Source organism: Corythoichthys intestinalis, chromosome 11, assembly GCF_030265065.1.
Source record: "Corythoichthys intestinalis isolate RoL2023-P3 chromosome 11, ASM3026506v1, whole genome shotgun sequence".
NCBI lineage: Eukaryota > Metazoa > Chordata > Actinopteri > Syngnathiformes > Syngnathidae > Corythoichthys > Corythoichthys intestinalis.
In genome coordinates, this window is record NC_080405.1 from 16157144 (window position 1) to 16170559 (window position 13416).

General features: G+C 36.2%; 1 protein-coding gene across 8 annotated transcripts in view; it reads right to left on the minus strand.

Annotated features, from left to right (window-relative positions):
* Positions 1-13416, minus strand: part of diaph2 (diaphanous-related formin 2) — a 647336-nt gene that overhangs the window by 273677 nt on the left and 360243 nt on the right. For all 8 annotated transcript variants that reach the window (XM_057849926.1, XM_057849922.1, XM_057849923.1 and 5 more), the window contains one exon: positions 1066-1167. In XM_057849926.1, the coding sequence (XP_057705909.1) occupies positions 1066-1167 (102 nt within the window). The remainder of the gene's footprint in view (positions 1-1065; positions 1168-13416) is intronic.

Consider the following 13416-nt stretch of genomic DNA (forward strand, 5'->3'; position numbering starts at 1 on the left):
CCTCCGAGGCTTTCAAAGTTGTTGTCACTGAAATGCTGAAAAAAAAAAAAAAGACATGATCAAGGAGCCGAGGAGAAGTTATTCTGCTTGACTTTAACAACAGATGTCCAAATCCTTGCAGAATGTTTTTTGGGCCACCCATAGAGTTTCGAGACTTTATGTGCGCAATTCATCGCTACACATCGAAATGTCATTCTTGCGAGTAAACCTCAGACAATTTTTGCAATATATAGTGAGGGTAGTGTGGAGCTATACTTTCTTGTTGGAGTGCAAGTTAGGTCGTCAATAATTGACCTCATCGGGTAGCGGCAGGCAGCGAGGTGTGTCCCTCGTTGCTAAGGTGTTGCTATGGCAGTAACTCAAAAACTATGCGGTCAATTCAAACAACAAATGAGAGAAAGAATAATGCGTTCAGACCAACAGAGTAAAACACTCATCCGAGAAGCTCTTCAGCTTCCCTTTAATGAGTGATGGCATTGGTGAAACTGATCATTGTCGTAGCTGCAAATTCATGACACCTGTGCTGTCCATATGTTCAGAGCAAATGTGAAGTTTGTGTGTCTTCATCAGAACTTGGTAATATGCCAAACAGATTCACAAGTTCGATGGTGGGAAAAAATGTACTGCAAAAATATTGTATTGTATATTAAAAAATGACATTACATATTGCAATTATTTGTTTTTATTCATGTATTTATTTTATTCATTTATTTATTTATTTTTACTTACTCGATGTGCACAAAATTGCTTCCTTGTGCTATATTAAAAAGGAGGAAAATGGGGTGTGAAGGAAAAATAGCATTCGGTCCCTAGAGATTCAGTACGCTAACAAAGGTTCACTTACAAAGGTTCACTAATTTTAAAATGTGTTTTCCAAATGTTAAAAAGACATATTGCTTTGTGGTGAGTGTTAACAACTGCCAAAGAACACGTTCCCAAAGGACAGGAGTAAAAAACACCATCAATAGTATGTGCCTGTTTTCCAGCATTTGAGCTCAGACGTTCATGAATAGTGAGGGGGGGGAATCAGCAGTAAAGGTTATATGGTCATATGGTCCTACTTACATAGATTCTGCGCTGTCTTGGCGTCCAAAATGCGAAGCTCCTTTGCCTTCTTTTTAAATTGTGTCATTCTGTTGTCAGGTTCATCATTCGTATCCTTCCTCACTAACAGAGAAGGAGAAAACATATATTGCATTAGTATTTTTCAATTGTATTGAAAAAAAAAGAAAAAGCTTCAACTTGACACAAATTTCATTTCCAAAAACAAGAGACCATTTGCACACAGATGCAAAAACATTAATGCCGTAGCAACTTGACGATGATAATGTTTTTTTTTTATTTCGAGCATGCACAGGAAACAGAACATACATAATAATTCAACAAATTATTTGCACAAAAAAGAGAGTGGGAAGAAGGAAAAACTTATTTTATCCTACCCCTGATCACATTGTCCAACATTTTTACTTTGTGGGGTAATATCCACACAATGAAAGGGATAAAAAAAGACAAAAACAGACAAAAACAACTAAACCAATAGACAACCAACTAAGGTTGGCTCTTTTAACAATAATTCTATAGACCAAATGACAAGAACAGCAACACACATTGTCAGCAAATGTCATTATACTGTGACCAGACCATATTTTTATACAACAATTTAAATTTTGGGATATTTTGACAATGCTTGAAGTGATTGTCTAAATTGTTCCACTCCACATACAGACAAATGAAAACGTTTACGAGTAGTTAAAAATTTGGGTAGCATAAAATCTTCAGAGCCTGGCAGACTATGCATACTTTCACAAACCTTAAAAATATTTTGTATATTTTATTGCAGTAATTTATTACATGCTTTAAATAACATTATAGCTGTATGATAGTTGACAAGATCTTTGATTTTTAGAGAGTGAGCAAATAAATGATGGGTTTGATCAAGAAAGCCGACCTTATGTATAATCCGTACTGCTCGTTTCTGCAGTATGATGAATTAATTCATGGTAGATTTATAACTGTTTCCCCACACTTCAATACAATAGGTGAAATATTGGCACACTAGGGAACAGTACAAAGTGCCTAGTGCACTATAATCAAGATATCAGGCATGAAAATGAGTCAGGGGTTAAAAAGGTGAGATTGGTGTGGAGGACATATGTTCCAGTACACTGTACAACTAGGGCTGTCACAAACGACTAATTTTCTCCCAATTAGTCAGCCGACTATTTTTATGATTAGTCGACTAATCGTATATATATTTCCCCCCCCCCCCCCCCCCCTTTTTTTTTTTTTTTTTTGTTTTTTTTGTTTTTTTTTTGTTTTTTACTAATTTATCAGTTACATTTTTGATGACGCTTACTAATTCACAAAAACATTTTGGAACACTTAAATACTTTATTAAAGTACAAATAAACACGAAAATAACAACAGTAAATCACAAATAAACAATGAGGTCAAATGCTGATGGCATTAACTAGTGCAAAAGAATGGAATGTAAACAGATTAAGAACACTGACTTCCCCTTTCCAACATGATTCAAAACAATTCTTAAAAAAATTTCTAGCATGAATATTATAGTATACTACTATATATAATAGTAGTATAATAATTATTTATCACCAGATTTTTAATAAAGGGTGTCATTTTAAAGCTATTCTTAGTGTAGAATCTGAATTCTGAAGTATGTGGGATTAACCCTAGAAATCGTTATTTATATGACGAAACATGATGTGCTTTTATTTTGAAATGTTCATCAGAAGTACATTCACTAAACTACTAAGCTTTACACTCCGCAAAAAAAGCTCTTATTGTCATTCAATGTGGCGTCAGTAATCTATTTCTTTTCCTGTTAACCAGCGATTTTGCATTTTTTAAGTGTTACCTTTTAACCACAAGTTTACGTTTTGGAGAACACCGTCAATGTTTTATAGCTGGCTAAAGTAGGTTGTCTTTTTTCCCCCATTGGCCTCAATGTACCAGGTGACCAGACTGGAGTCACCAGTAGGTGAATGGCGAGATAGTGTAAAGCGCTTTGAGCGCCTTGAAAGGTAGAAAAGTGCTATACAAGTATAACACCATTTACCAATGTAGCAATGCTAACATTTACAGTGTTTAATATAAATGTGTTTCCTTATTTTGTATGTCTGAACTTTAATTCTACAGTGTGTTGATGACCAATAAACATCTGTAAAAGGAACTTTTGTCTCATATGCCATCAGCACGCACGCACAAATGTAAGCACGCGTGGCGATAAAACACAGCCGTAAACATTACCACCCTCATTTTTATTCATATCTTCATTCATTCATTCATATCCATCCATATACTTAATTTACTTAATTCCTCGTTTACAGTAGTTACCAGTTAATTTTAGTTTTCACTACTATATAATATAATATATAATATAATATATTTGAGTCATCTGCAAAAAGTAAAAATTTGAAAAACAGATACTAAATATAATTTGTTATATTTTAATATAAATATTTCATTTTGGCCCCAAAATGGACCTCTGAGGGACCCCAGAGATGAGATATTCTGATGACCATTTCCCCATTTTTACATAATGTATCCTTCCTGTTAATAACTCAGCCATTCCCCAGCACCCCCCCCCCCCCGATACCATACAGATGTAGTTTCTTAAGTAAAATTGTATGATCAATTGTGTCAAAAGCTTTCTTTAGATCAATAATAATTCCAACTGCATTTTTTTTTTTTTTTTTTTTTTTTTTTTTTTTTTTTTTTTTTTTTGACATCCAAAGTGTACATATGAGAGTACTTGCCATCTTATACAGTATATTAACATTGTTTTGTTGTAGGAAATTGTTCTATAGTAATTATAGGACATGTGAATCTCAGGGGTACATGGAAGAACATAAGCATTTATAAACATTAACTTATTAATCAAATATTTTCCAACATTATTAATTGCCAATAACTGAGTGCACGTGTAAAAAAGTGATTTTTGCATTTTACAGCAACATGGCACATTACATAATCCTGAAAGAGGGCTTTTCTAACTCTGCTTGTGGTAGTGGCAGCAGATTTTGTTGATAATCTTAACTGCTCAGTTAGGAAGAGTAGGGGTCTCCCAGGAGGAGACTCCCAAGAATTCTAGAACAAACAACTTGTTCCCTGAGCGCCCCACATCTTGTGTTTGAAGAAACAATCAAAGAGGCAGCATCTCTTGGGCAGCCAGATGAAGCAACGCTGAAGGCACCAGCCTCGCTCCAACGCCTCACTGTCAACACGTAACGTGAAAGAGGAGCATTTATACAAATCTATTGTCTGAAAACGAATGTGCACGCACTCTTATGTGTGTAATTTGGTGTATACAGTACCGTTACTGTATATTATGTGCTGCTTCAGAATCTGATTGGTAGCCATTATTGTTTACCCTAAGTCTCTCGTTCATCACTGAACGTAGTTGTATAGAGTTCATTTTGACTACACTTATAAATTCGTCAAACCTTTTCTTTTATCCCAGGCAATAGTAGGTGGTTTTATTTACCTGACATGTTTCGGCGAGCACTTCCGCCTTTGTCAGTTTGTTATGGAAAACAAAGGATACAGATTCCAAAGGATAAAGAAAGTACATGTTCATGTTTAACAGGTAAGGAGAAAACATTTATGGTGTTATATGGTAGGAACTTGGGCGTGAGTGGCTGTGCAAGTCCACCTGGTTGATGTATTTTGTATTAAACTGCAAATTGTAATGTCAATACACACAACATGAGAGGGATACAAAATGTGCTGATAATATTGTGCCTGAGAGTAGTGGCACTTTTATGGGTACTTTGGTTTGCTTCATCTCAAAAACATGCATGAGGGTCGATTGAATTGACCGGAATATGACTGCTCTATTTTTAGTATTCATGCATGTCATAATTTGTGTCAAAATGAAATAAAAAATTGAATTTAAAACATTTTGTCATCTTTCATTATCAAATTATATGTAAGTACTGTGAATTGAAATGATTGTACCCCTAAACTAATCATCTCAAACCTCTTAACCCTATATTGCCAAATGTATCACATTTGATACACCTAAAATGTCATGATTTTGAGACAAATTCAGAATTTTGAAATTTCTTTAAAAAAAAAAAAAAAAAAAAAAAAAAAATGATGGATGCAAGTCAACACATGCATCTGCAGGTTCCATGAAAAAAACAAACAGGATTTAGCAAGGGTTATAGATATCTGAGCGCTTATTACACATATTCATTTTGACTTTTCTTTTTACACATTTGAAAAAAAGGTTTCATTAGGACCTTCTTTTTCAAATTTTGGGATTCTCTGATGATTGCTTCATATTGCTGGCATTAAAGGGTTAATTAATCTAAATAGCCTAGAACCGTTTTCCTTACAGTAATATTTAACACTCTGATCACAGTCCTTCGACCGTCTTCCGGCTCACTCAGTTTTTGTCGCACTTGCAGGGGCTTATATGGCAGTGAAATTCTAACCACAGTTGGTCAAAAATATGGATCTCGTACATACTCACAGATAAACTTTACAAAACTTTTGGTTTATCCAACAAAAGATGCACGGCTCTCCACTTGTTGCCAATAAGATTAACCTCGCTAGCGGAGATGACCAGCAACATCTGACTAATGTCCTTGCAAATATCTAAACGTGTTCAACAAGTTGCCCAGTAGCTACAGTGTAATACTGTGACAACAAAACCATTCCGCTTGTACATATTTATATTTGCTGAAATAATCTGATACAAATCCATACAGCGGTCACTCACTGAGGGGTGATTTGTGAAGTGTGTAATATTGTACCGACTTAGACAAAAAACACAGACATGTTATGCTATTGTCTATGAGATGAACAGTATGAGGGGCCGTTTACATGGTGACTCTCTGAGAAGACGAAAAATTTCAAATTTGCATTTGCGTCTCCATTTGAACAATGTCACAATTCCGCATGAAAACAATGTAGTATTCCTGCCAAGCCCTAGGGGGCAGTGCAGATTTACTGGGCGACAGAGAATGATGCACTTTGACCCCACCAAGCTCCCTCAGCCCAGAAAAAAATATGCCCGCCCATTCGAAGCGATGTCATTTTTCTTTTGTTCAAAAAGGCACAAAAATTGAAACGTTCAACATATTTAATTTAAAAATATTATTAAAACAGTAAATTAAAGCTGACATTCCACCATTTTTGTTGTTTTTAATGTTTAGTAGCAGCGCTGCACACGCCCAATGTGATGTGTAGGAGTGCTGACGTTAACAGCGCGGTCTCGCGCGGCAGGAGCCTTTGATATGCATGCCGATGAAGCGCCCCTCTACCCCCCGCAATCGGATTCTTTCACTTTGGAGGCAAGATTCAGAATTTTTCGTCTTCGCCGGCACCATATGCACGCAAGGGGAGTCCGCAACTCAGTCATTGCGTCTTTGTGTCGCAGAGTCGCCATGTAAACTGCCCCTGAGATTGCCATTCACATTACTACTGCCGGCACAACTAGTGTTGTTTTCGTCAACGATGGCGATAACGAAACTATTTAGTCGACAAACACTTTTTTCATGACAAGACCATAACGAGCTTAAAACGATGAGAAAAACGCCAGTTTTCATCTGACGAAACATGTTCACATTGTGTGACATTTTATGTGTAGTTAGCCTGCATCGTAGCAGTGTCTGGTTGTGTCACTTGAAACGTGCTACGCCCCGCCCGGCCTCCTTTCTTGACTCATCAGTGTGTCGTCTCAGCGAGAATATGCAATGTTGCTTTAGCCTTTAAAGGTCTGTTCAGTGAGCTCATCACACACTAAATGTAACTCATAGTGTTCACGTTAGCATTAAGATGATGCTAACGGCAAGCGTCTTCTTAAACTCTCGGACAATTTATTTTATATACATTTTATATACAGTTCATAGCGTCCAGGTGTGTATAATTACCGTATTTTTCGGACTAGAAGTTACACCTGAGTATAAGTCGCACCAGCCATAAAAAGCCCAACGAAGAGAAAAAAAAATCATATATAAGTCGCACCGGAGTATAAGTCGCATTTTGGGGGGAAATTTACTTGATAAAATCCGACACATAGAACAGATATGTCATCTTGAAAGGCAATTTAATAAAAAAAAAATACAATAGAGAACAACATGCTGAGTAAGTGTACAATGTGCTGTGCATGAACAACGAAATGCAAATATACTGTCCTCACCAGGACACTACGGCTCAGTCCTGGCTATACAACGAGCTAAACTCCCAAATGACGATGCTGGACGTCCGTATAATTTGCTGAATCAATTTCATCCTCGATACCAAACAGGTTATTTTACAGCAATGACGTGAGACAAACGGTTAGCATACGTTCGCTAGCATTAGCACATTGTTCAAACAACCACACAACTGGCTCTAAGTGTCCGATCGCAGGTGGAAAACACACAAGCACAACAGAAAAGATGATACACACAGGCGTTGCCTCTGTAGAGATATTTTACAAGCATGAACAATGAACGTAGGTTGGCAGCCGTGTTTCTTTCTCGCTAACTCGCCCACTCATTCAGAGCTGCGTAGCTGTCTGTCTTCTTCTGGCGTGTGAGCGCTCTTCTTCACATAAACAAGTGTGAGTGCGCCCCCACGTGGGCGTGAAAGCGCCACTAACTAAAAACATGCATTTCAATATAAAAAAAGCCAATAATACAATTGAACACATATTGCCAAAGGCATAACGCAAATGTGGCCAAAGCTATTAAGAGTTATTCAGATAACTATAGCACAAACAACATGCTAACAAGTTTACCAAATCATCAGTGTCACTCCAAAACACCAAAATAACATGTGAAATGATATCATAATCTGTTAATAATTTCACACATAAGTCGCTCCAGAGTATAAGTCGCACTCCCAGCCAAACTATGAAAAAAACTGCCACTTATAGTCCGAAAAGTATGGTAAATGAAAATAATGTACTGTTTTCCTGCTGAGTGTGTATAATCACCAAGTTAGCATTGTCCATGTAGAAACTACAATATGTATTTGTCACTGTTCATTCGAAATATTTTGAAACCTTTATTTATTTACGGAGTATTTATTTATTTATTCATTTTAAATTTTAAAGCTAAAAACATTTTTAGTAAACGTCGACTAAGACTAGACAAAATTAGTCGAGTTTTCGTCAACAAAAACTAGACGAAAACAAACACATTTTGAGACGACTAAAATATGACTAAGACTAATAAGTATTATCGTACAAAAGATTATGACTTAGGCGAAAATTAAAAGGGCTGCCAAAAACAACACAGGGCACAACTAGGTAATAGTCCCACCGAAAAATTGTATTTTTAATCACACGAAATACAGTTTATAAATCAATCAGTTTGTTTTCTAAAATATTCATGTAAAATTTAAGACACATGAATAATTCAGAACAAGCCACCAAAAAAGCAAACAAGGAGGATTCCCTCGTGAGTGTCTACAACATGTAACACAACCTATTAACTGTAGGGAGGTAAACGCTTCCCCCCCATGCCAAAACAATCACTGAATTAACAAGGATTACATTGCGAAAATAAATGAACGTGAGAGCAAGAACACATTTGGCTTATTTAGGATCAATTGGCATCCATGTTACGCCTTGTGGGTCTTGGACTGAGATTTTCCCCCTGGACATTTTTTGGTAACAAGAGTTCTCCAGCACTTGAACGTTCAGCATGTTCTGCTGGCCCACACTCAGCATCCTGGTTGCCTTCCATGCCGCATGTCCCACAAGACAGCCATTAAAACACAAGGCATTACCAAGCTAAACAGTACCACATGTTCACTTCCAGAAGGCACTGCATGCCATGATAAGTGTGAGGCGACGAAATTAACTCGTGAGAAGGTTTTAAAAATATTTAGAAACAAATCCATGCATACCGGAGCTAATCAGGTCTTCAAAATTAAATTCTGGTGCCAGCATGTTACAAGTAGTCAATGCAGCACAACTTTTATATCTGGTGTCTTAATCTTGTCTTTGGTTTTCAAACTAATTGAGAGAGACTGAGGACTGTGTTAGTCACCTCAGGTCCATCAACTGTCTAAAGAAAAGATCCCAAGGGCGGATTTTTAACATGATTCCTTGCACATCTGGTCTGAATAAAGCTTGGCAAAACTCACATTACCCCTGACAGCTTGCTTTAACATGACAAGAAAGTAATTCTACCCAAATGGCCTCCACAATTACTGCACGAAGTCCAACAGAATACTGTTGGGATTTTCTAAAATACGACTGAGTGATATTCGAACATGAAGAAACTTGCAACAACAAAAAGAAAATGATGTTGTAATGTCAAGGAATCAAATGTTCAGAGAATCTTGTTCAGTCTGTCAAATTATGTAACAGAAGAGGAGCAAGCGTACAATGATGAGGGACATGTTATGGGAAAATGAGTCAATTTATACTACAGTGCTTTTGTTTTCCTGGAAACTCTTGGGAAATTAAAGTTGTCCTTGCACTTTTTTAAATAAGATATCTCATTACGACATTAAGGTGAACAACATAATGCAAACATGGGTGTGGATTATCTACCATCTTTGCAATAATCATCAGTAGAAAGACATGTCTAATGAAGATAACGTCAAAATGGTGAATTAAAACATACAATACACATTAAATAAATAAACAAACATTTTAGCTACATGCAGCACATTCTTCTGAATTGTATCTTACTTAGATATTGTATTTGTAATGGGTGTTTTTTTTCTCTCCCACCAGAAAAAAACGTAAAAATGTAATATTGAGCAAAAACACATCCTTAAGTGAAAATAATTCTGACTGGTACATTACCAGCAAGACTTGCACACAATTTCCCCCCAATATCAATTAAGTTGGGGCATTCTGTTGAACAAAAATTAAAAACAGAATGATCAATTCAACTTATAGTTAATTGAAGACGCTGAAAACAAATACATTTCATGTTCAAACTGGTAAACATGTATTCAATTAAATAACCATGAACTTTGAATTTTATCAGCTGCAACCCATTCAAAACAAGATGACAAAGGTGGCAAAAAAGAGAAATAGAGGAATGCTCATCAAAAACCTGTTTGGAACACCAGTCATTCACAAGCAAAGGTGGGGAGAGGTTCATCTCTTTGTGAACAAGTGCGTGAGAAAAAAATAATCAAATAGTTTTAGGAAAATGTTCCGCGATTTAAAACTGCAAGGAATTTGGGGATTTACCCATATAATCCTTTCAAACCTTTCATCATTATAGTATTAAAAAGTTCAGATACATTGGAAATATAACTGCATTTATGCGGCAAACCCAAAAAAAAAAAAAAAAACATACTGGATGCCTGTGACCTTCATGTGCTTAAATGACACTGCATCAAAAACATGAATGCTACCTTAAAGGAAATCACAGAAACCAATGTGGTTACCCAAAATCCAAGTTGTTAACAGTGCTCCGTTCAAATGCCAGCAGCTGTGATGATATGGAGCTGTGCTAATGCCATGAGTAACTTCTGTGAAGGCACAATTAGAGCAGAAAGTTGCATACATGTTTTGGAGAAACATGTGCTGGCATCTTTTTCATGGACATCCTTGCGTTTTTCAGCAAGACATTGCCAAACCAGTTTCTTCACGTAGACTGGCTTGCCTGCAGTCCTGACCAGTCTCCTAAACTTTTTGGTGCATTATTAAGCATAAAATACGAAAACGGGGATCCCAGATTGTTGAACAACTGAAGCTGTACATCAAGCAAGTATGGGAAAGAAGTCCACTGACAGAAATTCCACAATTAGTGCCTTCAATTCCCAAACATTTATTGAATGTTATATAAAAACTGATCTAACACAGTGGTAAACATTACTCTGTCCCAGCTCTTTTAAAATTGGTTGCGGCTATAAAATTGGAAGTTCATGATTATTTGATAAAAACAATCAAGTTTATCAGTTTGAACATTAAATATCTTGTACCGTATTGGCCTGAATATAAGACAGTGTTATTTACATTGAAATAAGACAGAAAAAGTGGGAGTCGTCTTATATTCGGGGTCTATACATTATACCCATTCACGACGCTAGATGGCGCCAGATATAAATTAAGTGAATGCTGAACTTGAGGAGTAATGTTCTGTCATGACAGATCTCAGCTACTCTCAAGTTTAACCAGTTTGCATTATTCTATTTTATTGCAATGTTTTTCTTGACTCAGATTTGTTTCAAGACTACAGTTACAGTTAGACCTCACTTTGATGGTTAATGCAGTTATTGCAATTGTGTTGTTTTATCACAATAGATTGGTTTATTTACATTTCAAAAACCAGAAGCCATTCATTTACGAATGTGATCGCAATTTAGTTTACATATTTAAATGTTCAAATATTAAGATTTGAATGAGGCAAAACAACATGCTTTTTCTCTCAAATATATTGTTATAATCATTTGTTTCAGATGTACTGTAATTATTTTCTGTATAAAAAATAATTTGTGTTCAAAAGGTCTTTTTTCAAACTTGAGTCTTGAAAAAGAGGGGGTCATCTTATAATCAGGGCCGTCTTATATTTGGGACAATACGGTAATTGCAGTGTATTCAAGTAAATATAGGTTAAAACATGATTTGCAAATCACTGTAGTCAGTTTTTGTTCATATCTATCACAATGTCCCAACTTCACTGAAACTGGGGTTGTATAAAATTGGTATGTGTTTATTTATTCACTGTTTTTGGTCATGCATATTTTAAAAGAATGACTCACCTGGAGGTTGTCAGACAGTGAATTTGACGGCTAAGGTTAACTGCTGACGAGTAATACCTTCTCAGCAGATTTTTTTGTTTTTGTTTTTTTTTACATTTTTTTTTTTTTTTAACTGCTAGATAGTTTTTACATTCATTATTACTGATTATTGCATTAAGGGTCAAAAAGGTGTATTAAGGTGACACTTATGTCGGATTAAAAAAAAGAAAACATTTAGTAAAACACTGCCTGTTAAGGTAATAAGTGGTTTATGCTGATGCGGAGGAAATATCATAGTACAAATATAATGAGTCTGCAATATATTTCCATCACTATACTTCCCATAGAAAACATTGCTTTGGAAAAAGAACACACCGGAGGTTGACAAGCATTACAGAGAATAACAGATTTTTGTTTTTTACCTTTCATGTTATAGTTGATAATAATGTAAGGCATTTGTGTACTTTAGAAATGTCTCTGCTGTACTTAGTCGTTAATAAAATCTGAACTGACACGGAGAAAGTACATCAATTCAAAAGTGAAGAAATGAGTCTTAAGGTGAAACACACAATGTCAAGCAAACAAAACAATCTATTGAATCAATAACCCTGCGCACTGTCAGTGACCTGCAGCCTTTAACAAGTGTATTTTAATCTGCCCTGCATCTAAAGATGCCGCTTGTATGCTGTCAGTCAGAGGCGAGGGAGTGTGGGAAGGCTCTGACTCTGCCTCTCAAATTGAACCTGCTCCCGGAGCAGCAAATGGATTGATCCCAGCAGCCAATCATTTGGAGGGAACAACATTCCACTTGTGCCAAGGCATAGCTCTACAACCACAGTGCTCTTGAGCGCTGCTGGGAAAGAATTTCACTCACTGGCCCTGAAGGCTGCTGCTGGTGTCTGTCAAGACCCGACCATGCCTTTAACCCCAGTAACACACTCGAAAGGTCAACGGCGCGTCAACGATCCCGCCGCGATAACGCACCAGTGATGCTCGGCGTCAATTTCCATAGGACGCGTTTTACGAACAGGACGAACTGGATCGGTTCACTCGAGGATTGCAAGATCGCGCAAGAGTAGCGGGTATTTAAAGATAATAAAACAACAACCATTTGCCTTTCAGACCCCGCATATTGGTCAGCTTTCTTTCTGAAAGAAAGAAGAAAAAAGAAGTCCTGTGCTAAAGCAAAAAGCAATCCCAATGACAAAGATTTTAACATGTATTTTACAAATTAAATACCACAATCATTTTTTTTTTCTTATGAACATTTTTCTAAAACTTTATTGATAGTTTTTCTCAAGTTAAAGCACCACACAGAAATTAATAAATTTAATTGTGTAGCAGGATTTGTGTATTATTCTTATTATTTAATGACAGGTGTTTTCGCTCATTTCATTTGATTTATATGGGCTATTATTTATTTTATTATGTTTTTGTTTTACAAATGTGATGTATTAATTTATATTCTATATTTTATGTTGTATAATTTTAGTTCCAATGTGAATATTAGTTCCTACTTGTTTTGTTGTGGTTTGAGGGTTTTGTATTGAACACGGGGGTACTGATGCGCCGAGATTAAAAGCAGAGTTGATACTGTCCTGCTGTGTTGGTTATTGTTATAGCAGAACAGACAGTAAAGTAGACAGAAAGTAAAGCAACAACAAGTAAACTGTGACCCGATCTACCCACAGAGTGAAGAGAGCTGATGGACTCGAAAAGTAAGTTACAATTGCATATTATTTCGAA